Below are 19691 nucleotides of genomic sequence, written 5' to 3' on the forward strand. Positions count from 1 at the left end.
TATGATTTCATCTTATCTCTGAATGAATCCTCCATTATGTACCAAATCAAACAAAGGCTACTTGATCAGGAATTTCAAAAAATCCATCCCACTGTGCCAGCAATCTGCTCTCCCTGTGCGCTTGGTCTCCAAGTGAAGCACGGGATAATGCCGGCTTATTTCTATAACTTGGCAAATCCCCTCCATCGCAGAGCGTTTTCGCTTGCTCGGCTTAACGCCTTTCCATCCAAAGTATTACAAGGCAGATTTGCCAAGATCCCCTTCGAAAACAGACTATGCACCTGTGAATCAAGTTCTCCTGACACCATCCAACATATCTTACTGGATTGTCCCTTGTTCACTGAACAGAGAAGGCATATTATACCTCTCATACCAAAACGGAGAAACCATTCAAGAGACCTGATTTGCCAATTTTTACTGAGTGATAAGGATGCCGACGTCACTTTTATTATGGCTGAATTTCTGTCCTCAGTTTTTAAATTTAAACTGTCTGACGTATCTTGACTAACTTTGTTTATCCTGCTTATCTGCTTTATGCCAATAAAGGTATTGTATTGTATTAATAAGTATCCCCTCTAATCCCTCATCCAAATTGTTTATAAATATGTTGAACAACAGGCCCCAGGACAGATCCCTGGGGAACTCCATTTGTCACTATTCTCCAAGAATATGCTGAACCATTAACAAGTACCCTTTGGGTACAATCTATCAACCAGTTATAGATCTACCTCACAGAATTAGGATCCATACCGCATTTTACCAACTTGTCAACAAGAATATCATGTGGAACCTTATCAAAAGCTTTACTGAAATCCGGATAAACTGTCCACGGCATTCCCCTGATCCAGCAAGGTAGTCACTTTCTCCAAAAAAGAGATAAGGTTGGTCTGACATGACCTGTTCTTGCAAAATCCATGCTGAGTCTCAGCAGCTTGTTCCAGCTGCTCAAGGACCGAGTGTTTGATAATTTGTTCCTAAATTTTGCCAGCTACGGATGTCAAGCTAAATTCTAAATGCTGCTAAGCCAGGCACTCCAACTAGGGAGGTAGCCAGAGCCGTAGCCTCAGCTTTATTTAAAGGAGTTACATCTGAGTTGCAAGATTTATCTAAGGAGGCCACGTCTCGGTGAGCTCTCTTGCTGGAAAGCCATTTTTTTACAGGGTAACACAACTGATAAGCGACTTAAACAACACAATGAATCTGATACATTGGCTGGAATATAGTTAAAGGTATGTGATCCACATGTGAAAAACCATCCATGGGGAAGGAATGTATGAGCATAAACAAAAGAAACATTTTCTACTGAAGAACAATTAAGTATATCGGGGCCCACTGGCCCACAGAGAGGTTTGCTATAATGAGAAGAACAATTACAAATGTGAGCAAAGGTTGTGTTGGAGGCTCCAACGAGCTCCAGAATAAGTATCAATACACACATGGAGATATTTCTAGGGATTCAAGCGAGGTTTATAAAATCATATGAATCATAGAGTTAGAAGGGACCTCCTGGGTCATCTAGTCCAACTCCCTGTACTATGCAGGACACTCACAACCCTATCGCTCATCCACTGTAACCTGCCACCCCCTTGAACCTTCACAGAATCAGCCTCTCCGTCAGATGGCTATCCAGCTTCTGTTTAAAAATTTCCAAAGGTGGGGAACCCACCACCTCCCAAGGAAGCCCGTTCCTCTGAGAAACCACTCTAACTGTCAAGAACTTCTTCCTGGTGTTTAGATAGAATTTCTTTTGAATTAATTTCATCCCATTGTTTCTAGTCCGTGCCTCCGGGGCAAGAGAGAACAACTCTGCTCCATCCTCCAGAATACCCTTACCTAAGAATAACAATTGTTGAAACTATCTTACTCTCTGTTAGGAAATTACTTCTCTATACTAAAGCTGTTTTTCAAAATATGAAAATTGAAGTCCCTTGATAAAGCCAAAGAGCGAAATGCGTTGGGATTTATATAAAAGAATAAAGAAGAATGAAGTTTGAAGACTCCATGAAAGTCATTTTTGTATATTTGATTTGCCATATTGGTATACCAGTGCCTCTGTACTTGCCCCATCCTCTATATGGCACCCTTTTAAATACTTGAAGATGGCTATCAGATCCCCTCTTAGTTGTCTCCTCTTCAGGGTAAACAGACCAAGTGTCAGGAACCAGGCAGAAGTTACTAAGTAAGGTCTGTGACAAAGGAATCACAGGCAACATGTATATCCAAAGGAAAAATCTTTTACACAGAGCAATACAGAAATTTCTACTTGCAAAGTTCATAGAACAAATGTTCTGGCAGAGACAAAGGATCGATGATTCTTGGGGGTTCTTATACAGGGGACCAGCTAAAAGAGGGAGGAATGAGGGATTCGCAAGGCCGGAAAATAAGACAAATACAATTGTCCTCAAAGGAGCCATCTGGCTCAGGCTTTGATCTGAATTGTTACTAATGTTGAGTCTCCACAGAACTAGACAAGGTCGAGGGAGAGCAGGAAGAGATATGGAATCCCCGCTGAGGGATGCTTTGGTATGCAGAAGAGGCCAGGAACTGGCAGGCGATTTATCGCTTTATGACAACTGGCCAGGAGAGACCAGGAGAATGGGATCAAAGCTGAGGCATGAGTCAGGGTTCATGACACCAAGATCCCCCATCCTTTCCTCATACGTCTTGCTCTCCAAACCCCTCTCCATCTTTGTTGCCCTCCTCTGGACATGCTCCAGTTTGTCTTCAACTGGGGTGCCCAAAACTGAACACAATTCTTCAAGTGAGGCTGAACCAGAGCAGAGTAAAGTGGTACCATCACCTCCCATGATCGGGGCACAATACTCCATTTGTTATAGCCCAAAATCTCATTTGCCTTTTGAGCCACTAAGGCACACTGCTGACTCATGTTCAATGTGTGGTCTACTAGGACTCCTAGATCCTTTTTGCACATACTACTGCCAAGACAAGTCTCCCCCATCCTATATTGGTGTAGATGGTTTTTCCTACCTAAATGCAGAACTTTACATTGTCCCTATTGAATTTCATTTTATTCAAAGAGCCTTGCGCTCTACTACCTCCAACCTCCTGGTGGTCCCTGGCCCCAAAGAAGCCCGCTTGACCTCAATCAGGGCCAAAGCTTTCTCCATTCTGGCCCCCACCTGGTGGAACGAGCTCTCAGGGGAGATCAGAGCCCTGACGGAACCCAAACAGTTCCTCAGGGCCTGCAAAAGGGAGCTCCTCCACCAGGCATTTGGTTGAGGTTGACCCGGACCATCACTTCCAATTGGCCCTCAGCCCCCCCTATTATGACCGCCACTAATCTGCCTAACGCACTGGGTCCCAGTAAGAGTTGAACTGAGGCTCCTTTGAGTTTTATCATATTATTATTGCTGTTATCATGTTGGGGTTATTGTTGCTGTACTGTTATTGCTGTTGTCACATGTGTTACCTCATGTTATCTGTATCTGTTTCCTGTTCTCTGTAAACCACCCTGAGCCTTCGGGGGAGGGCGGTATATAAATATAAATAAATAAATAAATAAATAAATAAATAAATAATATTCAGTTTAGACCAGTTCTCGAGCCTATCAAGATCATCCTGTATTCTGATTCTGTCTTCTCTTGGGTTTGCTACCCCTCCCAATTTAGTATCATCTGCAAATTTAATAAGTATACCCTCTAAACCAGTGGTCTCCAACCTGCGGGCCGCGGCCCGGCGCCGGACCGTGGCTCCTTCTTCCCTCCCCCCCTGAAGCGAGAAGCTCGCCAGGCCACGAGCAAATCAGCCGCCAAAGCGGCCGATTAGCTCGCGGCCCAGCAAGCTTCTCGCTTTGGGAGGGGAGGGAAGAGAAGCTTGCCGAGCCGCAAGCTAATTTAGCCGATTTAGGCTGATTTGCTCGCGGCTCGGAGGGGCCGGGAGGGGAAGCCGCCGGCATGGCGGCGGTGCAAACGCGCATGCGCAGACTGCTGCGCACGCGTGTTTGCGCCCCTGCTGGGCGCAAACGCGCATGCGCAGCAGTCCACGCATGCACATTTGCGCTGGGGCTGCCGCGCGTGTGCGGGCCTCCGGGCCGCCCTCTCCGCCCACTACGCCGCAGCGGTCCGCAGCAAGCGGAAGCTTGCGGACCGCTGCTCTAAACCCTCATCCAAATCATTTATAAATATGTTGGTTCTTGAGTAACATCCATTTGCCAGAATAGGCAGGCCTCCAACCTCCATGGGTTCACACCCTCAGGGGCTAGAGGGGTGAGACCAGCACAGTGAGAACACGAACGAACAATTTGATGTGCTTCCTCAAGGGGGAGGTTAAAATGCTTAGCAAGACTGCGAGCATTCTGATGAAAAAATTGATTGCTGCTAACTGCGTCAGCGAAGGCTCCCCTAAGCAAGGGGAAGACATGGGTAGCTGCATCAACCTTAGCGTCCCCTTTGGTGAAGGGCCCAGGGAGAGAAGAATGGCTACAAATGTGTGCCACAAAAAAAGTGTGTTTTCGTGCCCAAAGGAGTTATCGCAGAGAGAGAAGGAGAGATAAGAGGTTGCGATTCAAAGAAGGGGAGAGATAAATATGAAGAAATCCTGCAAACAAGCGAACAACATATTGTGTGTCTGCAATGATGTTAAGAGAACAAAAAGGAAATGTTTGAAAAGCCAAAATAATTGCAGCCAATTCGGCCTGTTGTGCAGAAGCTTGTCCAGTAGTATAAAGAGTTTGCCAAGTTTCTGCAGGGTTTTTAAAAAACAATCGGCCCTTTTGTTTTCCCTCTGTCAGAAAAGACAGTGGGCGCTCCCTGCAAGGTGATACACGATGAAAGGGCTTATAGGCCTCTTGAGAGGAGAGGATGATATCCCTCAGGGCTTTGCCCTAAGTAAACAAATGAAACAGGGGACTTAAGATTTGATCATGTTGGCAGTATCTGGATTATGGCCCAAACCCTGAATGATACATCTGCATTCTGAAATACAGTTTTCTTAGCTAATTTCTTAAGCAATTCAGCCTGGGTTTCCTGATTATTGATCTGTTTCTTTTTTTTTTCTTTTTTTGCAGTTTCAAATTTTATTTATAATCCATTTCATAAAAATACATTTAACCCTCTTGAATAGTAACATGTTAATAGATTATATTACATTTACCAGTGCAAACTTCCAACTGTATTTGTTGAAGAATATACAAAAAATATATCATTGCCTCCTACTAAAAATTTCTCATTTCCCCTTATAAATCATAAATCATAACCTATAGTCATAAATCCACAATTATACTTTTTTCTAATATACTGTATCCATAAATTCCATTTAAGTCCAGTATTTGTTTATCCTCGACGTAATTTCTCAATTTCACCATCTGAGCGATCTCTAACGTTTTCAACTGCCAATCAAATATAGTGGGTGTCTCCTTTAACTTCCAATTTTTTGCCCAGACTCTCCTTGCCGCTGTTGTCAAGTATCTAAATAACCTAAAAGATAAGATTCTGGATTTAGAGCTATAGAGTCCTTTAAGTTTTTTGAAATTTCTTTATGGATATCCTACCAAAAATGTCTTGCTCGTTTGCAGGTCTACCACATATGAAACATTGTACCTCTCACTTCCCCACATTTCCAACATTTATCTGATAAACGTTTGTTTATTTTTGATAATTTATGTGGAATTATGTACCAACAATAATGCAATTTACAATAATTTTTCTTAATATAATAACTATTCATGAATTTCAGATCTTTACTCCACATTTTTGCCAGGTTTCCAATGGAATATTATGGCCAAGATTCCTTGCCCAAACAATCATAAAATCTTTGACCACCTCATTCTCCGTATACAATAATGAACATAATTCATACATCTTGATTAAGTGATTATCATCTTTACATAAATATAACTCTAATTGTGATTTTTCCAATTCAAATTCCCATAGCTTCCTATCCCTTTCATATCTATCCTTAATCTGTCTATATAACCACTAGGCCAAACACTTATATTCTTGCACTAATTTCTCATGAGATTTAATTCTAAACTGCATTATCTCTTCTTGTGTGAAAGTCTCAATTATATCCCTATAATTTGACCAATTAGTTTCTGTTGCTGCTTGCCCTCTGAACAGGGCTTCCTGTGGTGATAACCGTAAAGGAATTTTAGAATATAATTTCCTTTTGCACTTATTCCAAACCGTGAATAAAGTAAATCTTATAACATGATGTAAAAATTGTTTATTTGCTTTCTGCTTTTCATACCATAAATATGCGTCTTATCTCCAGGCTAAACAGACCAAGCTCCCTCAACCTTTCCTCATACGTCTCCAAACCCCTCATCATCTTTGTAGCCAACCTCTGGATATGCTCCAGTTTCTCTACATCTTTCTTCAGTATGTTGCCCAAAACTCAACACAGTACTCCAGGTGAGGCCGAACCAGAGCGGTGTAAAGTGGTAATATCACCTCACCTGATCTATACTATACTTCTTTTAATGTACTCCAAAATTCCATTTGCCTTTTTAGCCACCAAGTCACATTGCTGACTCATGTTCAGTGTCTGGTCTACTAAGACCCCCAGATCCTTTTCACACATACTACTGCCAAGACAAATCTTCCCCATCCTATAGTGATACATATGATTTTTCCTAGCTAAATGAAGAACTTTATATTTATCACTATTGAAATTAATTTCATTCATTTTAGCCCAAATGTTACCAACTGTACAAAAATGGCATTTAAAAAAGAAATAATATATTATAAAACTGTAGGGAAATGTTTTTAATGTACCAGGAATCTTACAGGGAGAACTTGTATATTATAATAAAATAGTTTTATAAAGAGAAAAGGATGTAGCAATGATAGGATTGGAAGAAAAGAACAGTGCTGTTTGAAAACAAACAACTTTGTATAGAGCCGAAGTGAGGCACATAGACATTGGAGAATAGTAAGTGAAAGGACCAGAAGGGTGAAGATTGATGGTAGGTTTAGCTGGAAAGCTTCACTGTCACTTGTGTGATAAAGCACTATAAGCTGTAGCAGGTCTCTCCTTTCCTTGGTGATAATCTGTAGCCTTAATAAAGTGGCACAAGAGGAGAAAGGTCACTGTGAGAAGAATGGATGTGAGATTACATAAACATTCCATAGGGATGCTTGTTTTTGTATCTTAAATTACAAACTTAACTGTAGCTACTACTATCTTGTTGTCATTTGTTAGGTTCATCCCGTAAAGAAATCACAGAACACTGGGAATGGCTAGAGAATAACTTGCTCCAGACTCTCGCCATCTTTGATAACACAGAGGATATCACTACCTTTGTCAAGGGCAAGATCCATGTAAGAAGCACCTGCTTTTCTGGAGGCTTTTGTTGTAGTTGTTGTTGTCTTGTCCTGGGGCTAAAGACTGCATCTTCGTGTAAAGCTCAATATAGGACTGATTCAAATGGGTAGCCGTGTTGTTCCGAAGTAGCTTAACAAAATCAGAGTCCAGTAGCACCTTTAAGACCAACAAAGATTGATTCAGGTTTGAGCTTTCAAGTGCAAGCACTCTTCCTCAGACGAAGAACTCCCTACATGACAGTGGGAATATAAAGCAAAAAATAATTCTTTTAAATTAGTAAACTGTGTCACACATCCAAATACAGCCATATGATAATTCTTTGCCAAAACAGCCAATCAATCCCCTGGAATTCAGTTGTAGTTCACAAAAACATAGGAGAAACACCATCAAAGGCTTATACAATTGCTCATCTACAAACATTGTAGTGCCAACAATGTGCCTCTGTTCTCTACATAGGGCAAATAGGTCAAACCCTCCGCCAAAGAATTAATGGACACAAGTCTGACATCAAAAACCACAAAACTGAAAAACCTGTAGGGGAACACTTAAACCTTTCAGAACATTCAGTAAGGGACCTGAAAGTAGGTGTTTTATTGCAAAGGAACTTCAAGAACAGGCTAGAAAGGGAGATTGCAGAAATGCAAGTTATTACAACACTCAAAACTATGACATACCCTGGACTCAACAAGGACATAGATTTCTTATCTCACTATTCATGCTAACCTTGTTCAACTCTTGTATCCATATTCCTCACAGTTTATTTTATTTGTGATAATAATGTGACTGTAAGGTAATGGTAATGTATTGGAATTTTAAGTTTAACTCCCTGTTTTTGGGATGAGATAACTGCCAGCAATTCCCTTACAGGAATGTTTTACACTTGTATGGTGACAGATGGGGCAAACAGTAAATGGTAGGGTGGGATGCTTTGATCACTGACAGAGTTATTTCTCCAATGTTTTTGTGAACTACAACTGAATTCCAGGGGATTGATTGGCTGGTTTGGCAAGGAATTATCATATGACTGTATTTGGATGTGTGACACAGTTTACTAATTTAACAGAATTATTTTTTTGCTTTATATTCCCACTGTCATGTAGGGAGTTCTTCGTCTGAGGAAGAGTGCTTGCACTCGAAAGCTCATGCCTTGAATAAATCTTTGTTGGTTTTAAAGGTGCTACTATTGGACTCTGATCTCAATGTGGGACAGTTATCCACAATACATACTGGGCATCTTAAAGGTTTCTTTTTTATCTTTATCTTTTCTTTACCATATATAAAGCTGGAGAGGGATGGTGGGAGGAGTTGGGACTCATTGCCTACCTGATTGGAGGGTCATTCGCCCCAGAGCACCAATCAGGCAGGGGATGGCCCACCCGTAACTGCCTCCAACTCCCTGATTGGTCCTCAGAGAGGGCACTCAAAACCCCCCCCAGAGGACCAATCAGGTAGGGGACACGCCGTCCCCGACTGCCTCCCCCTCTGCCTTCTAGCTGCACAAAGAGGCGACAATCAGGTAAGGCAACCCCAGGCCAAGCAGCACCACCAGGCCTTGGAGGAGCTGCCCAGGTGGATGGGTAGGTAAGGAGGCAAAGAGCACCCGCCCAAACTCACCCTCACCCCAACCAGCCTCCCAGAGCCAGGACTGCCAGGGGGTGGCGGTGGAGGCTAAAGCCCATTGTATTTTTATACAGTGGGCTTTTCTGCTAGTTTATTCATAAAAACAAAATAACCTGTTAAGTTCTAACATGGCACCATATTAACCACAACCATATATGATTGTGTGATTAGACCAAGCTTGAGTCTTAACAGACTTTCAGGAGTTTCCACCTATTCTGATTTGTGATCAAATATGCTGTTGTTTTGTTTTTTTTAATCCTAAATGTACCTGCCCTCCATTGTTCCCCCTAAGATGTGCACAGGAGTGGCTGCTCATTAACACAGGATGCCCTGCTTGGCAGCAATCTAGAGCCGTGTGGGGTCTTGTCCTTCCCGTTGCCCGTTTCAAGATTACAGTGGTTGTATTCTGCTCAGGAGGTGAATTGTTCTGCTCAGTAGGGGGGAAATTCAGAGGAAACATTTCTGTCTTCCCTTGCCATTGGCCACCATCAGTCCCTGCATGATTATCTTTGTGGTAAGAGAAACTCTTCCTACATAGACATTGGAGGAACATAAAATGAAGTCTTTTTAACACAAAGTTCCCATTGGAGCAGGGCAATGTCTGAATTCTCATTCTATTGCCTGTGGGTGCTTGTAAAACTGTGTTCCACAAAGCAAGTACCATAGCAGTGCATAAGTTGTCATATTTTCCCATGTACCAGATATTGAGCATTGAGTGCTTAGAAGACTGCAGTACATCCATAATACACCCATGACAGAATTATAGCATCAAGTGGTGGACTATGTGCAACCGGTTAGGTTTCCAGACTATGATTTCTTCAAAGATCATGCATCTCCTTTTTTCCTAAAGGGCATTATTGCTGAAGAGAATAAGAATCAGCAGCCTCAGGGGGATGAAGATCCTGGAAAATTTAAGGAAGCAGAACTGAAAATGCGTAAGCAATTTGGAATGCCTGAAGAAGAGAAGCTAGTCAATTACTACTCCTGCAGCTACTGGAAAGGACGTGTCCCAAGACAAGGCTGGCTGTATCTGACTGTTAATCACCTCTGTTTCTATTCCTTCCTTTTGGGCAAAGAAGGTGAGCTGTAAGCCTGCTGAATGTTTCTGGTCCACACCTCATTCATTTACCTGAGCTAGTCTGATTGCCTGTTTTAAACAGGTATCATATCTGGGATTAAACAATTTACAAGGTCAAACTGAGTGACATGCATTCTGAGCAAGTAGAATTCTCATTTTGAAAAGGAGAAGTTGGGAGCCCATGATCCTTTGGCCTACTTCTCAGTGGTTAACTATGGTTCAAAAGTTAGCAGCAGTACATCTGCACTGGCCTTAAAATTGCTTGAGCCATTTTTGCAAAAATATATGCAGGCCTACTTAGTCTGTTTTCTTATATTTGAGAATTTAGCCAAGCCATGCTGCAGTTAGAAATAAAATGGATAGGTTTGTATAGAATTTCTCATTTGTTTAAAGTGTGTTTGGAAGTCTTATAGTAATTTTGGGTTTCCATGTTTCTCTAGTAACCCTAATAGTCCAATGGGTAGATGTAACTCAGTTGGAGAAGAATGCCACTCTGCTGTTCCCTGAGTGCATCAAAGTGAGTACCAGGGACAGTGAGCTCTACTTCTCTATGTTCCTCAACATCAGTGAGACCTTCAAGTTGATGGAACAGCTGGCTAACATAGCCATGCGGCAGCTACTGGATAATAAAGGCTTCGTGGAGGATATGTTGCTTCCCAAGCCCAGCAGGCCTCTCAAGAATATCTCAGCACTCAAAAGGTGTGTGTATCTTCCAGGGTTTGGAGGAAATCAACTGTTTTCATGAAATATTTATATTCATTAACACTGTAATGCATTGCTTAATCTTAAGTAAAAGGAATCATTTTAAGGATTAAATGTGCAATCTCACCTGTATCCTTGGAGGCACAGATTATCTTTCCAGTTCAAAAAAGTTTTGATTTTTTTTTGTCTGAGCATATTCCTGATTGTCAAGGGAAGAAATCTGGAATCATGTCTTCTTGAATATGTAAAAGGAGTATGCTTGGATGTGTGAGAATTGCCCTGCTGCCCTTTCCCAGCAGATCTCAGAATTGGGAGAGCTGTTCCAGAGTCCATCAAGTCCTGTTTTTAACAAAATTTGAGTGCAATGGCACCTTTAAGACCAACAAAGATTTATTAAAGGTGTGAGCTTTCATGGGAAGTGTGCATGCACATGCCTTGAATACATCTTCGTTGGTCTTAAAGGTGCCATTAGATTCAAATTTTGTTGTGCTACTTTAGATCAACATACCTATCCACTTGAATCTGTCCTGTTAAGTTCACCTGACCATCCACTGAGGCCTTTTGAATGTAGTGGGAGCTGTACAGCTCTGTCTTTTTCTTCCTTGCATGCTTTTAACTTTATTCTCAGATCATGTTTAAACAGATTTTTTGGAAGGAGAAGTGTGGATGAAACTATTGACAAGAGACAGTTCTTGTAATACTTAAGGATTGTGCTGTCTTAGAAAAACACCAGTGTTTTACTTCTTGGATTGTGTAAGAGGCATTGTTTTTCTAATATGTTCATATTGTATTTGCTTACTATTTCTGTAGAGATCTGGATGCTCGAGCCAAAAATGAGTGGTACCATGCTACTTTCCGATTGCCCAAGGATGAACGTCTTGATGGACACACAGATTGCACTTTGTGGACCCCGTTCAACAAAATTCACATCCTTGGCCAGATGTTTGTTTCCAACAACTACATTTGTTTTGCTAGCAAAGCAGAAGAGGCCTGTCATCTCATAATACCACTTAGGGAAGTAAGAACCTATTTCTGGTGATGAGTTTGTCGCAGCATCAGGTCTAGAAACTCATTTGTTTTTAAGTACAACATGCTCAATTTATAGAAAGTTGTTAGATGTTGTTTTTTCCCCTCCGTATACTGAAGAAATAATTCCCCAGGCTGATAGTAGCAAGATCCAGATTTAACTTGTAATGTAAGATGTTGGATGGCTAATCATCATATATAGCAATTATGGAACTGCCAGCAAGTTAATAAACAAGGGTGTAGATTATCCATAACAAACTGAGTATTAGTTTCTGAATATTTCTAGTTATGAAGAAGCCTCGCATATCCTAGCTGTGTCCCCATTTGTATTTTCTAGGTTACGATTGTTGAGAAAGCCGATAGTTCTAGCGTCTTGCCCAGCCCACTCTCAATCAGTACTAAAAGCAAAATGACCTTCCTATTTGCCAATTTGAAAGATCGGGATTTCTTGGTACAGAGGATTTCAGACTTTCTGCAGAGAACTTCATCCAAGAAATCATGCAGCAATGATGGAGCACGGAAGAAAAGCTTTGGCAGCCCAACATGTGAGGTACTACAACTGAATTCTGTCAGCATACCATAACAGATATACATGATCTTGAATACATTTTGATACTCATTTCCTTACTATGAATAACAATTAAAAGGATAAAATTTTTGTTCAATTTGCTGTAAGAGGTTTGAAAAATCCAGATTTCTTAAAACAGAATTGATATACACTGGTTGGACAGATAAAGAAGGTCATGCTGTTGTGGTCTGTAATAACCGTGTTTTAAAAAAATCTTTAACAGCTTTTGGTCACACAACATATTCTTTAAACTAGGGGCAAAGCCCGTTGTATCCAAGAATACAACGGGCGCTAGAGCTTGGCAGTGAGAAGAGGAAGGGGAGGAGTTGTCCAGTCTGTAAGGGCATGGGGTTGAATGTGTGTGTTGTGTGGGAGGTTGTGGTGGCATGGTGGCAAATGAGGGTATGGGTGTGGAGATATGGGTGTCAAGAACCTGTGGTGTGGAATGTTCATTGAGTGTGGGGGAGGACTGACCTTTGGGAATTTTGGCGTAGTGGTTACAGATGAGCTTTCCAGAGCCACGTCCTCAGATATGTGAATGGAAAATGAGACTGGAGATTCTTCTTAGGGGAAGATTGCATGGCAACCAATTCCTCCCAGTTCTGCGTCATTTCCCTTCTTGTGTGAATTAGGCCACAGACACCGAAATGCCCCTCTGCCCTAATACACATGGGGTAGTCACAGTACACAGGTGTCCACTCTGTTCCTTCTTTTCCATTTTTTTACTGTTGATAAAATGTTATGTGCCCACATGCTTCTTTCATGGTTGCTCCTTAGAAGAACGGATTTTTGTACCCCATTGCTTACTACCCAAAGGAATCTCAAAGCGGTTTACAAACACCTTTTCCATTAGTTTCTCCACAATAGTCAACCTGTGAGGTATGTGGGGTTGTGAGAGGTCTGAGAGAACTGGGAATGGGCCACAGTGAGCCAGCAGGCCTCAGGTGTCTCAAAGCATTTTCCAATCGTCTTCCGCTTTCTCTCCCCATAGCATACTCCCCATGAGGGAGGTGGGGTAGCGAGCCTCACAGGGAAGCTGGCAATCCTAAGAGGAAGACTGTCTGTGCACAGCAGTCTTGACCTTAGTAAGGTTTTTTATACTGTTTTTTTATTTGCCAGGCCAAGGTTATTTGCCAGGCCAAAAAGTAATTTCAGTTACCATGTGTCTCCAGTCATTTACTTGTTCTCTATTTACAGTTTCAGGCTGTAAATATTTATTTAGATCTTCCTGCACTTTCCAGACTCACAGGACTGATGCTGGTCTGCCTGTCTGTGCCCCAGAATACAAACAGTTCCTGGTAAGGGCTGACCATAACCCATAGCCCAGGAGGGACACCTGCACCACTCCCTACTAACTGCAGGCAAAAATGGCTCCTTTGAAGGCTGGACTCTGAGGCGTTGTACAATTTTGAAGTCCCACCTCCAAAACTCCAGGAATATTTCCAACTCAGGGGTAGGCAACCTCCGGGTGGGGCCTGGAGAGCTCCTGGAATTACAGCTCACCTGCAGAGTATAAAAATCAGCTCCCCAGGCAGAAAGGGCTACTTTGGGCAGGGTTGTGGTAGAGAAGAAACATTTAAGGCCTCCCACACAGGTTGTTGTTCAATTGAAAGACTTGAAGCCTACTGCACAGGCTTGTGCAGATGAAACAGGAGACAAAAGAGCCAGTTTATTCTGCAGAATAACGCTGTGCAGTGGCCTCAAATCTGCAGAGAGTTGCAAAGAAGAAACGCATGGCTTGGCTGTGTCTAACCCCTGGCCAGAGCAGTATTTTAAGTGAGAAGGAGCTTTTCTGTGGCCTCTGTCAGCCAACTCTTTGGCAGAAGGGGAAAGTCCCCCCCTCAAAAGGAAGGCCCTCAGGCTCCCCTGCGTTGCTCTTGGAAATGCCTCCCTCCCCTCAGTCAGGGCCTGTCAGAGGCTCCTTCGCAGGAGGCCTGAAGGGAGGGGGGATGGGGAGCACTCTTCAGCCTCCTGCCAGCTCTGTCAGGGTTCTGAGGCAATTTACGGTTGGACATGACAGTTAGGACAGCCTTGGGGCGAAAAGGGCTGGCGCAGCCTGTCCAACCCTCTGTTCTCATCCCCCTTGGCAGCCCTGCTGACCTCCTCTCCCTGCGGTGGTCAGGAGCAGACTGGCAGCCAGACTGGGCTGGGTGAATGGAATTTTGGTCTGTCCTAGTGATAGGCCAATCGGAAGACGCTTCGAGCCTTCCGATTGGTCCCTCTGCTTGTCAGTCCGGGGCCAAGGGGCCAATTGTTGCCCCCCCCATCTCGGACTGAGCCCACCCCAACACCCCTTACTGTTTTGTTAAGAGAGAAAAGATTGCAACAGAAGCTTCTTTGTACTTATGCAGTTCTGCCTGTAGAAGAATATAAGAACTTTGTGAGGGTTAATACACTGGTTTCACAAGCAGGGATTTTCCTGTTTAATTGTGGGAAGTTCCCCCAGTTCAGCCCGTTCAGCAGTACTTCAAGGAAAGTTTTTCTCTTCCTTCCTTCCTTCCTTCCTCCCCTACCTTACTTAGCTAGAGAAAGGAGGTAACTTCATACCAATCTTTAAGATTCCTTCCTTCCTTCCTTCCTTCCTTCCTTCCTTCCTTCCTTCCTTCCTTCCTTCCTTCCTTCCTTCCTTCCTTCCTTCCTTCCTTCCTTCCTTCCTTCCTAGCATGTTGTTCTCTATTTTTGTTGTTTGTATTATAATGTTGTAATCATTTGTGACCCTGAGTAAGGAATTAATCATCATATAAATAAAGAGGCTTGCTGCATCCTCACCTCCTCCATAACTTGGCTCTATCACTTATGCCTTGAAGAAGGCTCTGTGGGGCATGAGGAGGAAAGGTGATGTGTGAAGGCATGGCAGGTCCACCCTTCAGCAATACCACAAGAGCCCTCACAGTTAGTTACCTCAAAGCACCTTGGGCACAGCTCGATCCCAAAATAACCCAATCCAGTCACGTGGGAGTGGAAGCAGCATCTCCAGCACAGCCTCTCAGAAGGGCATCAATATTTGATGTGACCAGTGGCTAAAGCCATGTTCTGGTGTTAGAAGGAGGTGTTAGAAGTATTCTCAACTGGAGATTACAGTTCCTTTCTATTAATACTAGCCTTTTCCCACCCTTGCCTGTGCACTTGAATATCCTAAAGCAGTGTGGGGAGATGCTTCAAGATATGTATATTTCTCACAAATGGGGACCAGTGTCTCTGGTCTGCTTCACTAACCAAGAGCAGCACCTTCTGAAGCTTCCTCTACAAGTGCTCTTCTGGAAGAAGTCTGTAGGACTGACACATGAGCTTCAGAATCCTCCTTCGTAAGCATGCCAGCACTCAAAACATGGGTGCTCTGACAAGTCATACTTCTTCCATAATTGAGATACCCACTGTGAAGATTTATGGCCACTGTACATCCCTCTTAAGGATTGTTCATCCATTGACTGAAAGCAAAACGTTGGCTCTTCTGTAAGGATTTTTTCCTTTCAGCAAAATGGAAGATGTCCTCACCATTAACTTCTGTAGAGTGGTTCTATACTGACTCCTGGAATAACCTGAATCACCAAAGGAGAGCCAGCGTGGTATAGTGGTTAAGATTGGTGGCCTTTAATCTGGAAAACTGGGTTTGATTCCCTACTTCTCCACATGCAGCCAGCCAAGTGACCATGGGCCAGTCACAGTTCTCTTAGAGCTCTTATTGTAGAGCTGTCCTGGTAGAGCTCTCTCGACCACTTTCAGACTCTTTTGGGTAGTGGAAAGCAGGGTATATTTTTTTAAAGCAGCTCTTCTAAATGCAGGGTTCCTTGGGGTGTCCTCTTTGTTTCTTTTTTTCCTCCTGTTCTAAACAGTTTTTATCAGTACATAATATCCTATACAATCTATGCTGTTCTACGCGTGATCTGGAAGAACTCTTCAGCAAAGGAGAAAAGACTGCTTAATTAGCGTAGCTCTGCCTTTGGTGCCAGCAGCAGGATTAACTGTCAAGGTTACCTTTGTTCCACAAGCAAGAAGAAACCCTCACAATGGGGACAATGTTTTGTTTTTAATTTCTATATATATATATATATATATGTGTGTGTGTGTGTGTGTAATTCTTTTTAGGAAACCCCAGAGCAGTCTCCCAGCAGCCCCCTTGAAATCAGTCCTGCCTCTTCTTTCAATAATCAGCTGGCTAATTTTTGTGCAGACAAAGTGCCAACTGTATCCAAGGGATTACTTAAACTGTTTGGGACCAACTCCAAGAATATCTCTGAATCACGCCAGGTAAATTATCAACTCTTTTTTTTTTAATGGGGGGATTAAGTGTTGGTTTATCCTTATGCATTGTTATTCCTCTTAATATTTGTGAAACAGTCTGGGGGGATGGAATGAGTCCGGGGTGTCCGAGTTGGAATAGGGCCAATCAGGGTGCGGCCAGCAAAGCTGATTGGCCCTGCTCATACAGCTCCCGCCTTCCTTCCCTGAACGCTAGCCACTTCGCTCTCAGAAGCCTGAGAGAGAGATACAGAGAACCCTGTCAAACCCCAAATGACCCCTGATTACCTGCTATGGCTCCTGCTGCTAGGGAGAGAGACTGACAGACAGAGACAAACTGCAAAGGAGCCCCAAACTGCAAATGAGTCCTGATTACCTCCTATGGCTCTTGCTACAAGAGAGAGATCTGCGCCTTCCGGTGTCCCCTGGGTCCTAGCAACCAGGAATGCAATGGGCTTTCTTGCTAGTTAAACAATAATAAAACTGCATCTTTCAAAAACCCTCATAATTATTTGAGAAAATACCATACCATTTGCTAATTAAATAACAAAATTTTCTTGCAATAACATCACTAATCCTTGGGTATTTTAATGTGCTAGTCTCTGCAGGTATTATTAATCTGGCTTCCAACTCTGTGCTTAATTGGCTAAATTCAGATTGTTCACGTGTTATGCTATGCTGGTGCCTTGTACACCATTCTTTACTAATTCGGCCCATGTAGAGAAAAGGCTTTTTACACTGCACTTCATCTTGCACATTTTAATTGCAGATTAATGTAAAATCAATTTAAATGTATTATTTACTGGGCAAAGCATGGGAGGAGGGGAAAAGCCAGAGACAAGGTCAACTGACGACTCTAATAATTTGAATCTAATAATGCTTACCTCTTTACCTAAGGCAAAGGAGAAGATGAAGGAAGAATCATGGAATATTCATTTCTTTGAGTATGGGAGAGGAATGTGCATGTATCGCACAGCTAAGACCCGTGAACTAGTGTTGAAAGGAATCCCAGAAAACCTTCGTGGAGAACTGTGGCTCCTATTTTCAGGTGAGTACTCATGCAGTGTGCTCTTAAATGATAGATAATTGTATAGTTTTTACATACTTTATTTTCTTTTATTTTCAAAATCTATATTCTGCCTATTTTATTTATTTATTTTCAGTTTATACTCCACCCCCCCCCCCCCCATGATGGCTGCTAACAAAATTGAAAAAGATTACATCAGCCTTTGTCAACATTTTATCATTGAGAAACCTCTGAAACATTCTTCCGGCTTCGAAAAACACTAGAAGTGGCACAATCATTCAGAATATGATTGGGAAGCGTAACTGCATACACACCCACCTGGGACCCCTCCCCTTCCCACTCCCTCCAGTCCCATCATTGACCATGGGGGGGGGTTGACGTGACTGTATATGTTCATTGTTGTTGTTATGTGCGAAGTCGTGTCCGACCCATCGCGACCCCATGGACAATGATCCTCCAGGCCTTCCTGTCCTCTACCATTCCCTGGAGTCCATTTAAGTTTGCACCGACTGCTTCAGTGACTCCATCCAGCCACCTCATTCTCTGTCGTCCCCTTCTTCTTTTGCCCTCGATCGCTCCCAGCATTAGGCTCTTCTCCAGGGAGTCCTTCCTTCTCATGAGGTGGCCAAAGTATTTGAGTTTCATCTTCAGGATCTGGCCTTCTAAAGAGCAGTCAGGGCTGATCTCCTCTAGGACTGACCGGTTTGTTCGCCTTGCAGTCCAAGGGACTCGCAAGAGTCTTCTCCAGCACCAGAGTTCAAAAGCCTCAATTCTTTGACGCTCGGCCTTCCTTATGGTCCAACTTTCGCAACCATACATTGCAACTGGGAAGACCATAGCCTTGACTAAACGCACTTTTGTTGGCAGGGTGATGTCTCTGCTTTTTAGGATGCTGTCTAGATTTGCCATAGCTTTCCTCCCCAGGAGCAAGCGTCTTTTAATTTCTTTGCTGCAGTCCCCATCTGCAGTGATCTTGGAGCCCAGGAAAATAAAATCTGTCACTATCTCCATTTCTTCCCCTTCTATTTGCCAGGAATTGAGAGGGCCGGATGCCATGATCTTTGTTTTCTTGATGTTGAGTTTCAAGCCAACTTTTGCACTCTCCTCCTTCACCCGCATCAACAGGCTCTTTAGTTCCTCATCACTTTCTGCCATTAGAGTGGTATCATCTGCATATCTGAGGTTGTTGATATTTCTCCCTGCAATCTTGATCCCAATTTGTGACTCCTCTAATCCCGCCTTTCTCATGATGTGCTCTGCATACAAGTTAAATAGGCAAGGCGACAGTATACAGCCTTGCCGAACTCCTTTCTCAATTTTGAACCAGTCAGTGATTCCATGTTCAGTTCTCACTGTTGCTTCTTGACCTGCATATAAATTTCTCAAGAGACAAATAAGATGCTCTGGTATTCCCATCTCTTTAAGAACTTGCCACAATTTGTTGTGTTCCACACAATCAAAGGCTTTAGCATAGTCAATGAAGCAGAAGTAGACGTTCTTCTGGTACTCCCTAGCTTTCTCCATGATCCAGCGTAAGTTGGCAATTTGATCTCTAGTTCCTCTGCCTCTTCGAAATCCTGCCTGTACTTCTGGAAGTTCTCGGTCCACATATTGCTGGAGCCTAGCTTGTAGGATTTTGAGCATAACTTTGCTAGCATGAGAAATTAGTGCAATGGTGCGGTAGTTTGAACATTCTTTGGCATTGCCCTTCTTTGGGATTGGAATGTAAACTGACCTTTTCCAATCCTGTGGCCATTGTTGAGTTTTCCAAATTTGCTGGCATATTGAGTGTAGCACTTTTACTGCATCGTCCTTTAAGATTTTGAATAGTTCAACTGGAATGCTGTCACCACCACTAGCTTTATTGTTGCTCAGACTTCCTAAGGCCCATTTGATTTCACATTCCAGGATGTCTGGCTCCAGGTCAGTAACTACCCCATTGTGGTCATCAGGGATGTTAAGCTCGCTCTTGTATAGTTGTTCTGTATAATTTTGCCACCTTTGTTTAATCTCTTCTGCTTCTGTGAGGTCCCTACCATTTTGGTCCCTTATCATACCCATCTTTGCATGAAACGTTCTCTTCATATCTCCAATTTTCTTGAAAAGATCTCTGGTCCTCCCGATTCTATTGTTTTCTTCTATTTGTT

At 42.8% G+C, this 19691-nt stretch overlaps 1 protein-coding gene across 6 annotated transcripts in view; it reads left to right on the forward strand.

The window, feature by feature from the left end:
* TBC1D9B (TBC1 domain family member 9B) overlaps window positions 1-19691 on the forward strand; it is a 77355-nt gene that overhangs the window by 24249 nt on the left and 33415 nt on the right. For 4 of the 6 annotated variants that reach the window (XM_077326611.1, XM_077326612.1, XM_077326613.1 and 1 more), the window contains exons 3-9: window positions 7162-7280; window positions 9755-9983; window positions 10423-10681; window positions 11495-11702; window positions 12048-12260; window positions 16365-16526; window positions 17415-17565. In XM_077326611.1, the coding sequence (XP_077182726.1) occupies window positions 7162-7280; window positions 9755-9983; window positions 10423-10681; window positions 11495-11702; window positions 12048-12260; window positions 16365-16526; window positions 17415-17565 (1341 nt within the window). Of the gene's footprint in view, window positions 1-7161; window positions 7281-8400; window positions 8526-9754; window positions 9984-10422; window positions 10682-11494; window positions 11703-12047; window positions 12261-16364; window positions 16527-17414; window positions 17566-19691 lie in introns of those variants that run through there. The other 2 variants (XM_077326616.1, XM_077326615.1) reach the window with 2 other exon arrangements.

Source organism: Paroedura picta, chromosome 3 (genome assembly GCF_049243985.1).
Source record: "Paroedura picta isolate Pp20150507F chromosome 3, Ppicta_v3.0, whole genome shotgun sequence".
Taxonomy (NCBI): domain Eukaryota; kingdom Metazoa; phylum Chordata; class Lepidosauria; order Squamata; family Gekkonidae; genus Paroedura; species Paroedura picta.